The sequence below is a fragment of the Carcharodon carcharias genome, chromosome 6, assembly GCF_017639515.1.
Source record: "Carcharodon carcharias isolate sCarCar2 chromosome 6, sCarCar2.pri, whole genome shotgun sequence".
Lineage (NCBI taxonomy): Eukaryota > Metazoa > Chordata > Chondrichthyes > Lamniformes > Lamnidae > Carcharodon > Carcharodon carcharias.
Window position 1 is genome coordinate 62,948,549 of NC_054472.1, and position 18,725 is coordinate 62,967,273.

At 40.0% G+C, this 18,725-nt stretch overlaps 1 protein-coding gene across 1 annotated transcript in view; it reads left to right on the forward strand.

The window, feature by feature from the left end:
• The window catches only part of csmd3b (CUB and Sushi multiple domains 3b), a 2,092,226-nt gene that overhangs the window by 1,051,363 nt on the left and 1,022,138 nt on the right, over nucleotides 1-18,725 (forward strand). The window contains exon 7 of the mRNA XM_041189252.1: nucleotides 2,615-2,692. Within this exon, the coding sequence (XP_041045186.1) occupies nucleotides 2,615-2,692 (78 nt within the window). The remainder of the gene's footprint in view (nucleotides 1-2,614; nucleotides 2,693-18,725) is intronic.

Consider the following 18,725-nt stretch of genomic DNA (forward strand, 5'->3'; position numbering starts at 1 on the left):
ATGCAACAAATATATAAATATAAAATCAATGTGTTATCCTAAATAAATGAAGCAAATTATCTGAAACACAAAGCAATTGTAGAAAAAAGGTCTGAAAGTTTGTCATTATCAAGAAATGTATCATTGTGCACATGACGATCAAGCATAGTAATAATGTAATATTGAAAATATAAACTAGAATATTTCTCATGGATATTGCCACTTCAGGTGCTAATTAAATCTCATTGTGGTGACAATTATCAATATAGCATCCAAACATCCTTGCAAGATTGGAGCCCTTGTCTTTAATACTGTAAAATAATCTATAACCTACTAAGTGAACTTGGCAGCTTTCAAAATACACATTTTTCTATCCGAAAGCATCGACAAAACTTGCGTGCAATAGGTTTATGAAGTGGAATAATTCATGTATGCCCAGAATGTTCATTACTTCGTGAAAAATAAACTGGACAAGTACAGTTGTGTGTTTGTTTTGATCTTTGCATTTTCAAACTATCCTGTTTCGTGTTAACTGGATGATATCCTTTCTCTGGATTTACAATCACAAGGAGAGCAGCACAACAGATTCTTGGGGTTGGCTTTTCGCGGAGTCAGGAAGACTCTGGAGCCATTTAAAATTGGCGTGCAGGGATTCTGGAATACCTACCCCCATTCCCCGATGCCAGCAATTTTCACTAGTGTGGGATAAGGGCATGGTAGCGAGCCCACACCTTGCATTCCCAACCTGGCCAGCTCCATTGCAGGGTTAGGCATTCTCCTAGCCCACCCGTAATTTTTGTGGAGTCGGGTCAGTTTCGGGGCAAGATTTTTCAACTGGCGCAGTTTCCTGCTCCGCCACCTGCAGAGACAGTGGGGAATGAATCCCTGCTGATCACAACAGCGCCATGGCCATTTAACCCAACTCAGAAAACTGCCAGCCAATCTGATTGGATGGCAGCTCTGTCACCCCAGCAATGCCAGTCGCAGCAGAGGCCAGAACTGGGACTACAAGCAGTCTCCTAGATTGCAAGTCCTGGAGTCTAGGACCAGGTAAGTGAGGAGATTCTCAAAGCGGGGTGGAGAGGTGAGGTAAGAGTCAGGGGGTTGGGAAAGGTGACTCAGAGTCTTGATGGAGAGACCAGTGGAGGAAGGCACACTTCGGGCGCCTGATAAGGAAAGGAGGACCTTGAGAGAAGCACCCTCCTTCCCACCAGAGGCCTGAGAACCTGCCGGACCACCCCTCCACCCTTGAACTCCTTCTGCCTGCCTCAAAATTGAGGCTGGATGGGAAGTGGCACTTAAATGGCCAATAATTGGTTACTTAAGGGCCTTAACTGGGTGTGGGCAGATGGGCTGCCCTAGACTTCGCTCGATCCATGTAAAGTTGTGGACGGGTCAGGTTGAGTGGGGAGTGCAGCGGAAGGCCACACTGGTAATTTTATGGAACCTCCGCCCCCATCAAACCTACCACATGATTTGTGGTTCATGGCCCCTCTGAGGAGTCACGAACCATAATCTGGATTTGGGGACATTTTGAAAGGTAAGTTCAAAATGTCTTACCCATGTCCCCCATCCACTCCCCATGGCCTTTCCATGCCAACTCAATGCCAAATCACACCCCGATACATGACCAGACACCTTGGTTTTCACCTGTCCTCATTATGCATGCTTCTCTGAGAGCCCGGGCCAATAAAATCATTAGCTCATCAGGGAATCTGTTTTGACAAGTGAAGTGAATCATTGACTTCCCTTAATTGCCATCTTTAAGTGATTATAATAATTTATTATTTCTGAGATTTCTTATGTCACTATCTCAATGTCTATTTGGACAAGTTTAAGAGGTGTGAAATATTTGAAGGCTCTGTTATTGATACTTGGTCTGCCTGATTCACACTTTTATAGGGTTATAGGAGCAGCAGTTTTTTTTCAAAGAGCATTTCTGAATGGGTGGTTTATTGTCTCAGTCATTGTTATTATATGGCTTGTTAGTTATGTACATGTTGTTAATGGACATGGAAGGGTGTGCGTTGGCATTGAGTTGGCATGAACAATATAAGGGACCATGAACAGTGAAAGAGGGGTGAGATAATTTGAGGGGTGAAGGCTAGAGGGCCTAAACACTTATATTATAACTGGGACAAAGTCCCAGAGAACCGAGACGTGTCTTCTAAGCAGCCCACTCGGCACCCGCTTGCCCCCATGGCCACCTAGAATCTGTTTATAGGGTCAGCAGGCCTGAGTCTATCCTTCACCCTCCCACTCAGAAGGAAAATTGTGTGTGACTGGGCACTTGAAACTGAGGCAGGTCTACCGAGTCGGGAAATTTCCTGAAAATTTCGCCCTTGAGCTCTATTGAGGGTCAAAATCGTTCTTTGCCTTTTCCATATCATATGATAAAGGAACTGAAGAAAAACGATGCACCATTTTTCTTCATTGAAGTTATCTTTAATTGGAGATTTTTAAAAAATGAATAAGTATTATTCTACTTGTGAATTACAACGTTTCTTTATTTTTTGCAATAAACTGCATCCCATCAACACTGCAGCATATTAAATAACAAGATTATTTTAAAGGAAAATAGCTTCATTTTAAATTGTTTCTTCTGATGTATATTTTTGTTTGTTTTTCTAAATAGTGAAAAAGTCCATAGATTTTAAATCTAGAGGAGTTAAATTGTTCCCAGGGAAAGACAACAGCAACAAGTTTTCTATCTGTGAGTCTACCTTTTTGTTACCTTTTCTAGAGGAATAGTGAAATGAGTCTGTGTCATTTGTGATGTGTTCTCTGTATGCGTTTTTTGTGCTTTATCCTTGTTTAATGTTTTGTTGCTAGTCATTGTGATGGATACAGCTTTGTGAGAGTGTGCATGGGTATCCTTACTGTTCTTATCGTCAGCACTGAAAGTGACTTGATTTTTTTGGAGCAAGAATGAGGAAAACTGCTATTAAAAAAGTTCACATCAAAACCTATGAGAGAAATCAGGTCTGACTTTTTAAATCATTCTTGCATGTTTATTTTGCATGAGGCTGAGGGAGCAATGTGTTTGCATTGATGTTCACTACATCTGCATGAAAACCCACTTCAGAAGCCACGTACAGGAGATAGCATGGAACTATGATTAATGTTTATTTTTAATGGGAAATTGTTTTGCGTGAAACATCTTGCCATAATTAAAATTGTCAATGAAGGTTGATATGCTTCTAGACTAAGGTGACTGGAAAGCAAGCACTTCACATCGCACCAGTACAGTGTGAATATAAACAGGCAAAATACTTGCAGTAAAACTTGTATTGACTCCATCCCTCTTACTGGCAATGGTCTGAGGCTGAGTTAGATTGTTTGCAACCTTGGTTCCATATTTAACTGTGAGATGAGCTTCCAATCACACATCCACTCTGTCACTAAGTCCACCTATTTCCATCTCTGTATCATTGTCCAACTCTGCTCCTGCTGCAGCACATCTGCTGCTGAAACGCTCATCCATCCATTTGTTACCTCTAAATTTGACTATTCATATTCATTTCTGGATTGGCCTTTCATCTTCCACTTCAATTAACTTGAGCTTATCTAAAACTCTGCTGCCTGTATCCAAACTCGCACCAAGTCCTGTTCACTCATTACCCCTGTGTTTGCTGAATTATAATGACTTCCTTTAAACAATGCTTCAATTTCAAAATTATCATCCTTGTTTTCAAATCCCTCCCTGGCTTCACTCTTCTCTGTCTTTGTAACTTCCTGCAGCCCTACAACCCTCCAAGATACCTGCAATCCTACAATTCTGGCCACTTAAGCATCCCTGACAGTAAAGCACTTTACTTTTGGTGGCTGTACTTTCAGCTGTTAAGGCCCTAAGACTGGAGTTTTTTCTCTCAACATTTCCACCTCACTATCTCTCTTTCATCCTTTAAGACACTCCTATATTAAAGGTGCTATATAAGTGCAATTTATTGTTGTTGTTAAGCTACATTATTCTTTTGCCAGCACAATGTAATTGAAAAATATAGTTCTGGTTGGCCATTTTATCCAGTGAACAGATGAAACAGGCAAGAAAGGTCATAGGTTCAAACAAGATTGTACAGAGTAAGTTAATTTCAACCAGGGTGGTTCCTGGCATCAAAGTTGTCTTTGCTGTCCCTGGAGAAGAAGAGTCATATGGACTCGAAACGTTAACTCTGTTTCTCTCTCCACAGATGCTGTCAGATCTGCTGAGTTTTTCCAGCATTTTATGTTTTCATATTGGGAAAAAAAGGTCATTCAGACTCCATTGAGAAAGAAAGACCCTATGAGAAAAATGCACCACCCGTAGCTAACTAAGGGAATTAAGGATAACACAAAATTGAGAGAAAAACCATACAATACTGCAAAGATGAGTGGTTGGTCAGAAGATTGGACAGATTTTGGAAACCAGCAAAGAATGATCAAATACAAATGAGGAAAAAGAAATTGAAGTTGAGAGAAAGCTAGCTAGCAATACAAAGAACAGATAGTAAGAGTTTCTAAAAGTATTTAAAAAGGAAAAGAGTAACTAAAGTAAGCTTTGGCCCCCGAGGGAGTGAATCTGGGGAATTATTAATGGAAAAAAGGAAATTCTGGAGGTATTGAGCAGATATTTTTTGTATGTAGTTACTGTAGAAGACACAAAAAACAAACCAATGCTTGAAAATCAAGAGGTAAAAGGGATGGGGGAAGTGAAACCAGTTGCAACTACAAGGAAAAAGGTCCTGGGAAAGCTTTTAGAACTAAAGGCTGACAAGTCCGCTGGAGCTGATGACTTGCATTATAGTGTCTTTAAAAAATCACTGCAGAGATAGTAGATGTATTTGTTGTGGTCTTCCAAAATCCCCTAGATCCTGGAAAGGCTCCAGGGGATTGGAAAATGGCTAATGATATACCTTAATTCAAGAAAGGAGGGAGACAAGAAGCAGAAAACTATAGGCCAGTAAGCCTAACATTTTCATCCAGAAAATGTTAGAATCTATTAATAAGGAGGTAATAGCAGGACATTCAGAAAATCATAATCAAATAAGGCAGTCAGGATGGTTTTGTGAAAGGGAAATCATGTTTTACTAATTTATTTGAGTTCTTTGAGAAAGTAACAAACAAGCTGGATAAAGAACCCAAAGATGTGGTGTACTTGGATTTGCAAAAGGCATTCGATAAGGTGCCACATTAAAAGTTATCATACAAATTAAGAGCTCATGATGTTGGCTGAAACATATTAGCACAGATTGAGGACTGGTTAGCTAACAGGAAACAGAGAGTAGGGATAATGGGTCATTTATGGGTTGACAATTAACATCACTTCAGCTATTTAAACTGTAATTTGGCACAAAGTAATTCAGAGAACTCATTGTGGAAATTCCAGGCATGTAGAATGGCCAGTGGAACCACACTCCAGCAAGGTCTCAATGCCTTTAGGAAAGGAGAAAGTTAAAGAAACTAGCTAGGGAGAAGGAAGTATAATGCATCATGCAGTTACTTGAATCTTTTTATTCAATTGATACCTCTGGATGTGTCGATCTATGCAGCTTTCTCAGCTCTCGTTGTAAACAGTAAAGTCTTTGATTTTCTTCTTGGGAATGTGTTTTGCAAGTCAACCATTTCACAGCTCACAAACTGCATTCACAACTGAAGTGTAATATTCCGCAGGGTTTTTGTGTTTTCCCACAAGGGTAGGGTTTATAGTGCAGTTTGTGAGCCACAAACCAGTGCAGGAAAAGTGCAGTGTGCTGTCAGCCGGTGAGAGGGTCTGCCTTGGTTCTGGGTGGAAACAGCTGTGGTTAATGGCCCCCTAAACCTCACCACTCACCTTTTCATATCCCCCACCCACCCAATGCCTCTCCATGCATCACCATTTGTAGAGTAAAGGGCCAACATAAGAAGCGCTTGATGCTGATGTAACCATCATGTCATGACACATGGCTAATTAACAGAGACCAGGAGAACTCCAACCTCATCCAGAGTTCTTAAGATGTACATAGAGCTGTAAATAAATAATAATGGTTTCAACAAACTATAGTCTTGAGTAGGTTATTTCAGGAAAATAGACAAACCCTGAAGAACGGCATCTAGACACCAAACACAGAATGAAGCATGGTGGCAGCAAATAACAAGGAATAAAACCCAGAAAAACTCCAAAAAAAGACTACAGGCTTAACAGGCCTACAAATTCTTGAAAGGATGATGAAAGGAATGGTTTGAAATCTTACGAAAAAATTCTGAGCATTATTGGTGCAGTAGAAGCAAACTTAGACACAGACCTAGATTCTGGATAACATTGAGCACAGACCAGAATCAACAAGCAACATGAGTGAATCAGCAACAAGTCCAGAGATTGGTATAAGCATGGAATCTACAGTGCCACTCCCAGAACCTTTCCAAAGTGTTAAACACTTACACTAAACTCAGCACTGGGACAACTGGAGAAAAAGGCTTTCCAGCTCTAGAACCACTTCTGGTTTGAACAAAAGGAACAGGTCAGTACTTTACACTATGCAGTTGGAGCAATTGCCAATGATATAATAGTGAACAAGGAATTAATGTGACTTCAAGCTCTTACAGTGATGTCCTTCAGGTATTTGATTCATATTTCAGGGTTCGCAAAATTTTAATTTGTTATGATGTGGCAAATGATGTGTGCCAGGCAGACCAAATCCATGAGGGAAACTTCGTTGTGCTATCACTGTGGTTTTGCAAGTTGTATTTATTCTGAGATACATACACTGAATTCAACCATGATAAGTCCACCAAGACCTTTAGATATTTTAAAAATTAAATTGAAATATTTATTAGCAAAATATAAAAGATTTCAAACACGTACATAATTTTACAAATTGCTCTTAAAGTTCCTAATTAACCTGACTCCCAGTTACACTCCCTTTAAGGCAACAGTCCAAAATAGATATTAGATTTTAGAACAAACTCAGCAAGTTAACACAATACCCCAGACAGTGGAATTCCAAATGACTTTTCCCCAACTTCAGTTTTGTTGGACTGCAGGCTTGTGCACAAATGCTGGAGGCTTCATTAAGGCTATTTCACATACCCCATTTAGATCTTACATGACCTTCTGACACATCACCTTCAATTCTCCTTTATATATGTTTCTCTCTTTTTAATATGTAAATTCTATTGTTCCAGATGTCTTTGAAACAGTTACTTCATCATATTATTAAAACTTTCATGTTGCCACTAAATATTGTCAATAACCTTTGGGAAAAAATAAACACATTCCTTACCCTTGCTTATCTGGCTAGTTGTAAACAGAGTAAGATCTCCTTGAAATCCAAATATTCCTTCATTTATATAAAAATGCAAATTCCCTTCACACCTTAACATGCTAAGCCAGCAACCATGTTTACTCATTAGCATGTCAAGCACCTAGCTTATTTTCATAACTTAAAGCTTGCAGTCTGCTTGACTACAAAATGTAATTAAATCACACACAGACCCAACTATACTTACGCCCAAACACCTATTCACAATAAACCAGCAAAATATGTTGAAAATTCTTTTACTTTCATCACAAATTATAGATCAGGCAAAATTTAACAAGTGAAGACAAAGGCTGGGATTCATTCATGGACAACCTATACAGACTTACGAAAATTGCGGCCACAGAATATTGAGGGAAGAATGGATTTTGAGTGCATATTAGTTGGGGTCCTAGGTGAAGCTCTATCAGATCTCTTGCAAATGACAGAAGATTTAATTTTAATTAAGGCAGTATAAATCATGAGGCAAACTGAGCTCAGAAAACAAAATAGAGTGTTTGTTCGCATGGAAAGTGAGGTTCCTTGGAAATGAATGAGTAAGGCCATTCAATATGTAGGCATGAAGAGGGAAGGTGCACCAAAACAGAAGCCCATGAAAATGGGCAAACATATGCCAAGTGCCATCTTGAAATGATTTTGGTGTGGTGGTAGAAACCTGCACAATCGAGAAGAATACACAGCAAGGGGAGTAGAGTGCCAAAACTGTTGGAAGTTGGGACATTTTAAAATTATCTGCTGACCTAAAACACCAATAGCCTGTAAAAAGCACAAAGGAGCTAACACCATACCACATACATGAAGTGAAAGAACCACAGAAAAAGAAAATAACTTTCCTAAGGAGAAGTAAATAAAACAAAAAAATAAATGCAGGAACATTAAGCTCATGGGGTTTAAAATTAGACACAGGGGCAAGTGTTTCAATCTTTTCTGATGAAGAAAAATGGCTTAAGCACATTACACTATAGCCTGCATCAATCCAGTTGCAAGGCCAAATGGAACTACACTGAAAGCCATTGGACAATATCTCACAAAATTAAAATACACGGATAGAGAAATCGTTGAACCTCTGTATGTCATACGAAACCAAGAATCATTGTTATTAAGCAGGATGGCATGCTTACAATTGAAGCTGATCTATAAAGTTGACAAAATTGCTGATGAGCAGTATAGTATCATATTCACGAATACATTTCCAAGATTATTTACAGGCTTGAGAAAACTGAAAACCAAATACCATGTTACACAAAGAGCTGATGCTAAATCAATTTGCCTCTTCACACCGAGGAAGGTCCCTCATCCACCCTTGGTCAAAGTCAAGAGTGAAATTGAGCACATGGTATAGCAGGGGGTTATCTCTCCAATAACCATACCAACAAAGTGGTGTTCTGGAATGGTCACTATAGCAAAGCCAAATGGCTCAATAAGCATTTGTGTGGATTTGACTCAACTAAACCAATCAGTGGAATGTGAGACCCACCCCATGGCATCAGTGGATGAGAGTCTTGCCAAAGAATGCAGACTGCTGACTACTTTTATAACACCATTTGGTCAGTGTTGCTTTAATAGACTACCATTTGGAATTGCATCTGCTCCAGAAATCTCCCAAAGAACGATGTCTCAGACCCTAGAATGTATGGAAGGAGTAATATGCCATATGGACGATATACTTGTGCAAGGCTCCATGAAGGAAGATCATGACTGTCGAATGAGAGCAGCCCTGAAAGTTCTGTAGGATGCAGGTTTGGTATTGGGTGAGAAATATGAATTTGCAAACCCTATGATCAAATTTTTAGGGCACATCACGCAAGCATCAGGGATAACAGCTGCCCCGCAGAAAACAAAGATGATCAGAGAGTTTCCACAACCCAGGAACATTTCAGAGCTACAGACATTCCTAGGAGTGGTTAATCCTGTGGACAATTTCCTACCAAATTTAGCAGAAACCAATGAGCCATTGATATAGCTGTTCAGACAAAGTCAACAGTGATTCTGGAAATGTGGACTAGTAAGATCATTTCAGAAGATCAAAAATCCTCTAATTTGTCCAGGAATTTTTGTACACTACAATCCAGAATACCATAGTAGCACCAGATGCATTATCTGCAGGTCTGAGCGCAATTGTATTCCAAGTACAAAGAGACAGTAAATGTAGACCAGTTGTTAAGCCTCAAAATCACTCACAGCCACAGAAAAAATATATGCTACTATTGGGAAGGAAGCATTGACAGCAACATGGGTATGCATGAAGGTCTCAGACTACGTGAACGGGATTGCAGTTTAAAATTGAAATTGATTATAAGGCATTAATCACTCTTCTGAATATGAAGGATTCAGAGATTGCAAAGATGCCAACTAAAATTCAACGCTTCAGACTCAAACTAATGAGGTATGATTCAATAACTAAGTATATGCAAGGGAAATACCAGATGCACCATCAAGCAGATGCACCATCAAGAATACCAGTTGGCGAAATCAAACTAGAGGAGGTGGAAGCATATACACCACTCATTACCTAACACCTTTCAGCTACTGCAAAGAAGCTGTAGGAGATAAAACTTGCATAACAGCAAGATGACAATCGTGTCCAGATAAAGGGATATGGTCTGGAAGAATAACCAGGTTTTACTCCTAACAACCCAATTCCCTGGCAGTACTTCAAATAGAGAAAGCAGCTCACAATCATTGATGATCCTCTAGTTTTTAGTGACAGAATAGTTATTCCGAGAACACTTCTGTTTGATATTCTCCAAAAAAATCATCAAGGTCGCTTAGGGATAGCAAAATGTCAAGCAAGAGCCCAGCAATCAGTCTGATGGCCAGGCCACACTAATTTTATTGAAGAACTAATTTCATATGGTCTTACATGAGCAGTGAATAGCCAAGAGCAAAGAGAACCACTGTCACCCTTCACTTTTCCATCAAGGCTGTGGGAACACCTGAGTATGGATTTAATTAATTTAATTGATTTTAAAGCTCAGATATTCCTTATTGTCATTGATTCCTACTCCAGATCAATTGAAGTGAACAGATTGCACAACATCACTGTGGAAACAGTCATTCACTCACTGAAGAGAATCTATGCAACGCATAGCATCTAGAACATTACAGTGTGAGACAATGACCCATAATTTGCTAATGAATTATTCCATGACCTTGAGGAGGAATATGGATTCACCCATATGACTAGCTCACTTTGATATCTTCAGGTGCATGGAGAAGCTGAAAGAGGCTGTCGAACAATCAAAACTTGATGAAAATAATAAGGATCTCAACTTAACCCTTCTTACTTATCAAACTTCACCACGACAAAATGGGTTCTCATCATCAGACTTGCTGATGGGAAGATGATTGAGAACACAACTTCCCACTCTGCAACAAAAATAGAACCAAATATCACGTCAAATAACCATGAGAAAGTTAAAAATATGAGGAGGAACAGAGACAGCTCATAAGGAGACACATAGAAACACAAACAAGCTCATAAGTTCAACTTCAGATACATGGTATGAGACTTATCACTGCTGCTGCCCAGGGAAAGAGTTTGGATACAAGACCAACAGAAAGAAGGCATAATAATGGGAAGAGCTATACAACTGAGATTTTATAAGCATGAGACGGACCAGGGAAACATAAGGAGGAACCATACCTTAATATCCTTAGAAAGAAAGCCGAAATAAATTTGGGCTTACTATTCAGATCCAAACAGACTTAAGGAACAAGAAACAAGACAAAGCTCCACAACTGCCCAGGAGAAGGACACTCATATTGAACAAAGAGAGAGTGCATAATGTACTCAACCTCAGAAAGAGATGAGAACAAGATCCAGGGAGATTGGTCAAGGCACCCGAGAGACTTGCCCTGTGATGTCTGAAATTTTAGGGTGAGATTTAGGAGGATGCATATAATTGATATAAATAATTGTGGGAGATGTGGAGTAAAGGGTGAACATTAGAAGCACCTGATGCTGATATATCTATGATGTAACGACAAAATGGCTAAGTGTCAGAGATCTGGAGGGAGGAGAAGTCCAAACTTGTGCAGAGTCCCTAAGATGTACATAGAACTGTAAATAAGTAACAATGGTTTTAACAAACTACACTCTTGAGTAGCTTACTTAGGAAGATAGACTAACCCCAAACATTTCAATCTAGATTCCAAATGCATGACAAGACACCATGTGTCATCCATAGCCATTCACCCAGTATCAATGATAGTGTGTTTTATGGAGGCTATTAATAAATGGTGAAAAGATTATTTTTCCCTAAGGAATGTAAAACATTTTCTATTCATGTTGTATGGAATCTGAAGTGGATACTTTGTGCGGTCTTCAGATTCCATACAACATGAATAGAAAATGTTTTACATTCCTTAGGGAAAAATAATCTTTTCACCATTTAATAATAGCCTTCATAAAACACACTATCATTGATAAAGAGATACAATGCTTTCTGACGTGTAAAAAAAAACAACTTTGGACTCCTGTTATCTTGTGTCAACAAACCAGAAACCACATCAAAATCATTGCCTGTTTTTACAGCCTCTTAAAGCTGTCATTAACTTTCAGATGAATAGAACACCTACTGTGCTAAAACTTAGCACATGAAACTCAGCCAAGGACTTATAATGGCCATAACTATCCAAAAAATAACATACTCTCTGGAATGGAAAGAAGACAAGGTGTTCATTTCAATTTCAAAGCAGAGTGCCTGTCAATCAATAGACAGGAGCAGGATATTAGATTTTTATCAAATGTAAAAGCATATATATACATACACACACACACACACACACATATATATATATATATACATATATAAGCTAAGGCTTTCACTGTTAATGGCAAGTAGAGATGTGAAATAATTTCCCTCCTTTTCACACTTCACAGCTGACTACATCAAGATGTATTTTTGAGAAGGAGTGTTTTTCCCCTTTCTAGTGTTATGACTATAAAGAACAGAGTTAAAGAGAAACTGGTCATTTGCTTACACAGTCCTTATGATGGTGCTTCTAGGCCTGAAAGATTCTCTTTTGGTTCGTTTGAGACAATGGTGGTTGGAAGTTTATAGAGCCATAGAGTCATAGAGGTCTACAGCACAGAAAAAGGCCCTTCAGCCCATTGAGCCTGTGCTGGTCAAACAAGTACCTAGCTATTCTAGTCCTACTTTCCAGCACTAGGCCCATAGCCTTGTATGTCATTGCATCGCAAGTGCACATGGAAAAACTTCTTAAATGTTATGAGGGTTTCTGCCTCTACCACCTTTTCAGGCAGTGAGTTCCAGATTCCCACTACCTTCTGGGTGAAAAAATTCTTCCTTACATCCCTTCTAAACCTCCTGCCCCTTACCTTAAATCTATGTCACCTGGTTATTGATCTCTCCAACAAGGAGAAAAGTTCCTTCTGTCTCCCCTATTTATGCCCCTCATAATTTTATACAACTCAATCATGTCCCCTCTCAATCTCCTCTGCTCCAGGGAACATAACCCCAGTCTATCCAATCTCTCCTCATAACTAAAACTCTCCAGCCCAGGCAACATCCTGGTAAATCTCCTCTGCACGCTTTCTCGTGCAATCAAATCCTTCCTATAATGCGGATTCCAGAACTGCACGCAATACTCTAGCTGTGGCCTAACCAGCATTTTATACAGTTCCAGCATAACCTCCCCGCTCTTATATTCTATACCTCGGCTAATAAAGGCAAGTATCCCATATGCCTTCTTAACCACCTTATCTGCCTGGCCTGCCACCTTAAGGGACCAGTGGACATGCACACCAAAGTCCCTCTGATCCTAGGTACGTCCCAGAGTCATGCAATTCATCGTGTATTCCTGAGCCTTGTTTGCCCTGCACAAGTGCATCACCTCACACTTATCCAGATTAAATTCCATTTACCACTGATCAGCCCATTTGACCAGCCCATCTATATCCTCCTGTAATCTAAAGCTATCCTTCTCACTATTTACCACCCCACAAATTTACGTGTCATCCGCGAACTTACTGATCAACCCTCCGACATTCAAGCTTAAATCATTTATATATACCACAAACAGCAAGGGACCCAACACCGATCCCTGTGGAACCCCACTGGACACAGGCATCCAGTCACAAAAACACCCCTCGACCATCACCCTCTGCCTCCTGCCACTCAGCCAATTCTGGATCCAATCTGCCAAATTGCCTTGGATCCCATGGGCTCTTACCTTTGTTATCAGTCTCCCTTGTGGGACCTTATCAAAAGCCTTGCTGAAGTCCAAGTAGACTGTGTCAAATGCATTGCCCTCAACTACACACCTGGTCACCGCTTTGAAAAATTCAATCAAATTGGTTAGACAGGACGTCCCTTTAACAAAACCATGCTGACAGTCCTTGATTAATCCCTACCTCTCCAAGTGTTGATTAATTCTTTCCTTCAGAATTGCTTTCAATAGTTTCCCCAATGCTGAGGTTAAACTGACTGGCCTGGTTTATCTCTCCCTCCCTTCTTGGATTATGCCATCACATTGGCTGTCCTCCAGTCCTCTGCCACCTCTCCTGTAGACAGAGACCTATTGGAAATTATTGCTAGCGCCCCTGCTATCTCCTCCCTTGCCTCACTCAACAGCCTGGGATACATTTCATCCAGGCCTGGAGATTTATCTACTTTTAAGCCTTCCAGACCACTTAGAGCCTCCTCCCTTTCTGTGCTAATTACTTTAATTATCTCACAGCCCATCTCCCTCATTTCCACACCCACATCGTCCCTCTCAGTTGTGAACACCAACACAAAGCATTCATTTAGAATCCTACCCTAGTTTAGAACCCTAGTTTGTGGCTGTTTTAGATGAAATTGTGGTTCAGCTGCTTTCGTAAAGTAACATAGTCTTGCAGGTAAAACAAATAAACCCCAATTCTCTGCCTAAAGAGATTTTTGAGGCAGGGTCCTTCCTTGTGCTGGGTAAGGGATAGCTTCCCTCCAGCCTTCTTATCCCAGGCTGACTTGCTAAGTTCCCTTGTGGATTATTAAGGTATTGGCTGTCTCTCCAGCTAGTTTCAGTCATGTGATGACAGTATCTCTGCATTCTATTATCCACACAATGGGATAAAGCCAATCTAATTGACACACAATGGGTGAATGGTTTATACCCCATCAACATTCTAGCTGTGATTATCCTCTTAAATGACTTTATTTGATATTTCATCTTCAGGGGGCCAGTAGATCTAGCAACTATTGTCATTTTAAATCTCTTCCATTGAAATGGTTATGGGTTGTCAATCAGCGCCTACGAAGTCCATTGTAATTTTAAGGAACTCCCCAGAGATATTTTCAGACATATAAATCTCTGTCTGTACAGAAACTATAAAATGAAGTCATTTGACTCTCTGGAGTCCATTTTGTGAAGGTGCAGTGCCCATATCCCATGTTGCTTTTTGGAAGTAAAGTGTCCATCTCCCAATAAGCTTTACAGTTATACGCTGTGACTGTAACAGTCACACAATTTAAATCACAGTTCAAAAGATGACAGTACAGGCTGACAGGACATTTTGTAACATGTTTCCTTGCGTTATGGTAATTTCTCCATGGGAAAAGTACTGTAACACTTGTGAATAGTTAGACAGTGCCGGTCAATGTAAGAATCAACTTACCTTGAAAGGACAGATCCCTATGATTTGCTGCATTAAAAGCACACCTACATTCCAAGGCGGCACTTAATTATGACATTTGAAGGAATGAAAACATCTCATGTTTACCTTTCAGAATGCTCATTCCTCTTCATCATGCTTTTCATTTTCTTCACAAACTCTCAAACCTGGCACACTTCTAATGCGTTTCCAAAACCTTGCACCACCAGATGAAAATGGCATGCAAGAAGAAATCTAATTCTCACTCATAACTGAAATGGGGAACCTTACCTCAGCAGAGGCAGGTTTGCATAACTCAGTGGAGGCAAGTGAGCGTTTTGCACAGTTAGCATTCCCAGTTTACAAAAAGGCCAGAGGAAAATGGTGTGGGGTTGGGAATGTGGAGGAAAATCTGATTCCCTCCATCAGAATATCAAAGTGTGGTCAAAATGCACCTTCTCACTCAGATGAAAATTTAGTGCCAAGAATTAAGATTAAAAAGAAAAGTATTCTCTCCTTTCATTTTCAGCAAGAGAGCAGTAAACTTGAAATATGTTCCCTGGGGCTATGTATCAGAACCACTGCTCTTTTTGACTAATATTCATGATGGACTTGGGTATGGTGGACAATTTCAAATTTTGCATATTACACAAACTATATAAATGTAGTGAACAGTGAATTGGATAGCAAAAGGAAAATTCACATTTAACTAATTTTCTAGAGTTCTTCAAAATGGTAACAGTGAGAGTTGATGAGGGCATTACTGTTGATGTGGGGTACATGGACTTCCAAAAGATGTTTGATACAGTGCCACACACAACAGTCTTGTGAGAAAAGTTCTAGGTCATGGAGTAAAAGAGACAGTAGCAACATGGATGTAAAACTGGCTGAGTGATAAGAAACAGAGTAATGGTTAATGGATGTTTTTAGGCCTGAAGGAAGTTTGTAGTGGAGTTCCCCAAGGGTCGTTATTGGGGCCCTTGGTTTTCGTAATATATATTAATGATCTAGAACTTGGTGTACAGGGAACAATTTCAAAATTTGCAGGTGATACAAAACTTGGAAGCTTTATAAACTGTGAGGATGACAGTGCAGAACTTCAAAAGGACATAGAGGAGTGGTGGAATGGGCAGATAGGTGGCAGATGAAGTCCATTGCAGAGAAGTGTGAGTTGATATATTTGGTAGGAAGAGCATGGAGAGACAATATAAAATAAAGGGTACAACTCTAAAGAGGGCAGAGTGACTTGCGCTGTTATGCGTACAAGTCATTGACGGTGGCAGGACAGGTTGAGAGAGCAGTTAATAAAGCACACAGTATCCTAGACTTAATCAATGTGGGCATAGAGTACAAGAGCAAGGAGGTTATGTTGAACTTGTATAAGTTGCTAGTTAGATCTCAGCTGGAGTATTGTGTACACTTCTGCATGCCGCATCTTAGGAAGGATGTGAAGGCATTGGAGAGAATGCAGGAGAGGATAATGAGAATAGTTCTAGGAATGATAGATTTCTGTTATAAAGGTAGATGGAAGAAGTCGGGACTTCTTTCCTTAGAGAAAAGAAGGCTGAGAGGAGATTTGATAAAAGTATTCAAAATCATGAGGGGCCTGGACAGAATAGACAGAGGGAAACTGTTCCCACTCAAAAATGGGATGAGAGTGAGAGGTCACAGATTTAAAAGAATTGGCAAAAGAAACAAAACGATATGAGAAAACTTTTTGACACAGTGAGTGGTTAGGTTCTGGAATGCACTGCCTGAGAGTGTCATAGAGACAGTTCAATCAAGGCATTTAAGAGGGAATTTGATGATAATTTAAAAAGAAACAATCAGCAAAGTTACTGGGAGAAGGCCAGAGAATGGCACGAGGTGAAATGCTCACTCAGAGAGCCGGTGCAGACATGATGGGCTGTATGACCTCCTCCTGTGCTGTAACAATTTTTGTGATTATGTGATTCTGCAAACAGGGTGCAGGAATGGAGAGGACTAGGGTGTATGTATACAAATATCTGATGGGGCAGGAGAGTTTGACAAAGCTGTTAAAAATGCTTGTGGAATCCTTGCCATTACAAGTAGTGGCATAAATTACAAAGGCAAGGACGTTAAGCTTAAATTTTATAGATTACTAATTAAGCCTCTGTTGGAGTATTTTATCCAATTTTGGGCACCACACTTTAGGAAGAATGTCACGCCTTTAGGGAAGTTGCAGGGGAGATTTGCCAGAATAGTAGTGGGTTGGTGAGACTTTGTGGAGCAATTAGAGAAGCTGGGATTGTGCTCCTGAGAGAAAAGAGGTTTAAGGGGAGATTTAATAGATATTCAAATTTTATGAGGGCTTTTGATAAGACAAATGTGGTCAGGTTGCCAGAATGGGGCATGGATCTCTTGGGTGCTGCTGTCAAGATTGTGGGATTACTTGTTCTTTAAGTTTCCTGTTTCAGGAACATCCCAAACACGCCATCCCTAATCCATGACTTTACTTATGCCACCGCAGAGAAAGCTCAACCTCAGCCACCCACCCACTGCTGCAAAGAGCTAATGTGCTGGCAAGCATCAGAGTCAAGCTGGTGGAAGAGAGGCAGATTGATCTATAGGGGCCTGGGCAGGGTGATTGGTCATGGATGGGATGTTGGGAGGGAGAAGGGGACTAGGAATGCATGGGATTGAGACAAAGGTGCGGTGAGGGAAAGACTATGGAGATCAGGGAGCTGGGGCATATGTAGAGGTACCATACTTTAACAGTGAAGGATAGAACTAGAGTCAAGCTTTATATACTTTTATCAGCTTTTATTTACAGGGATCACATTACAAACAAACACCTCCTAATCCAACAACCACAGTTTTAATCTCAATTTTAGTTTTAGACCCAATTAATGCCCACCTGCATACAAGTAAATACAATTAATTTTCAATTAACAGCAATGTTCACAGGGGAGTTGGGTGGGCATGGGTACATTTTCCACAGAGCTAGGAGCTGCAGCAAGGTGAGTGAGAATAGAGCCTGGAGAGAAACAGCGAATAAAGGTGTCAGTGAAACCTAGGGACCTAACTATGAGTAAACAGAAAAAGATGGCTTCCACTGTTGAGGAACAAGGTGGGGCTGAAGGATTCACTCCTGAAGAAAAAGGCATGGAGGAAAAGAGAAGTGAGGTGCTTGAACTGAAGGCTGTTAGATTCAAGGATACATCACCATAAGTGGTTATTGAAATAGAGATGAGAAAATTAAATAAGATAAATATTGAAAAGGGGGAATATAATAGATTCTAGCATGAATAGGCTTTCAGAAGAGGCGCCAATACCAGTACAGGCAATGGGGGAAAAATGACAACCCCCCGTGCTGTTAGTTATATAATTTAATGAAAACTCTCTTTTAATAAGTCCAAACAAAGGGAATGATTTAGAAATTTTGCTACTGAGCTGAGTTAGAACAATGTGCCTTTTGAAAAGTGCCTCAAACACCAAGTCCACTGGTTCAGGTCAGTCTTCGCCACATTTTAATTTGTGAAGCCTAAGTACAGATCTGCTCTGATTAAAGCTCTGTGTTCTACAAGTTGCCATTTTGACATACAACCCAAGTCCAAACCAGAATCCAAAGAGAAATGGGGTCTACTAAAAGTGACATTGATTCAGGAGCCTGGCCATATCTTGTGCAATACTGTGGATTGTTTGGTTGCAGATTCAGGTTGGTGTAAGTATGTTGTAGGATTACTTCTAGTTATGTGTAAAATATTGGGGTGTTGCCTTTATTAAGGCTGGTTAACTGAGTCTCTCAGTGTGTTATTCCATTAGTTTTGAATGGAGTTTGATGTTTACCAGTTGTAGTAGAGATATAAAAGATGTGTATGCTAAGAGATTTGCAAGAGTTATCAAAATCAATT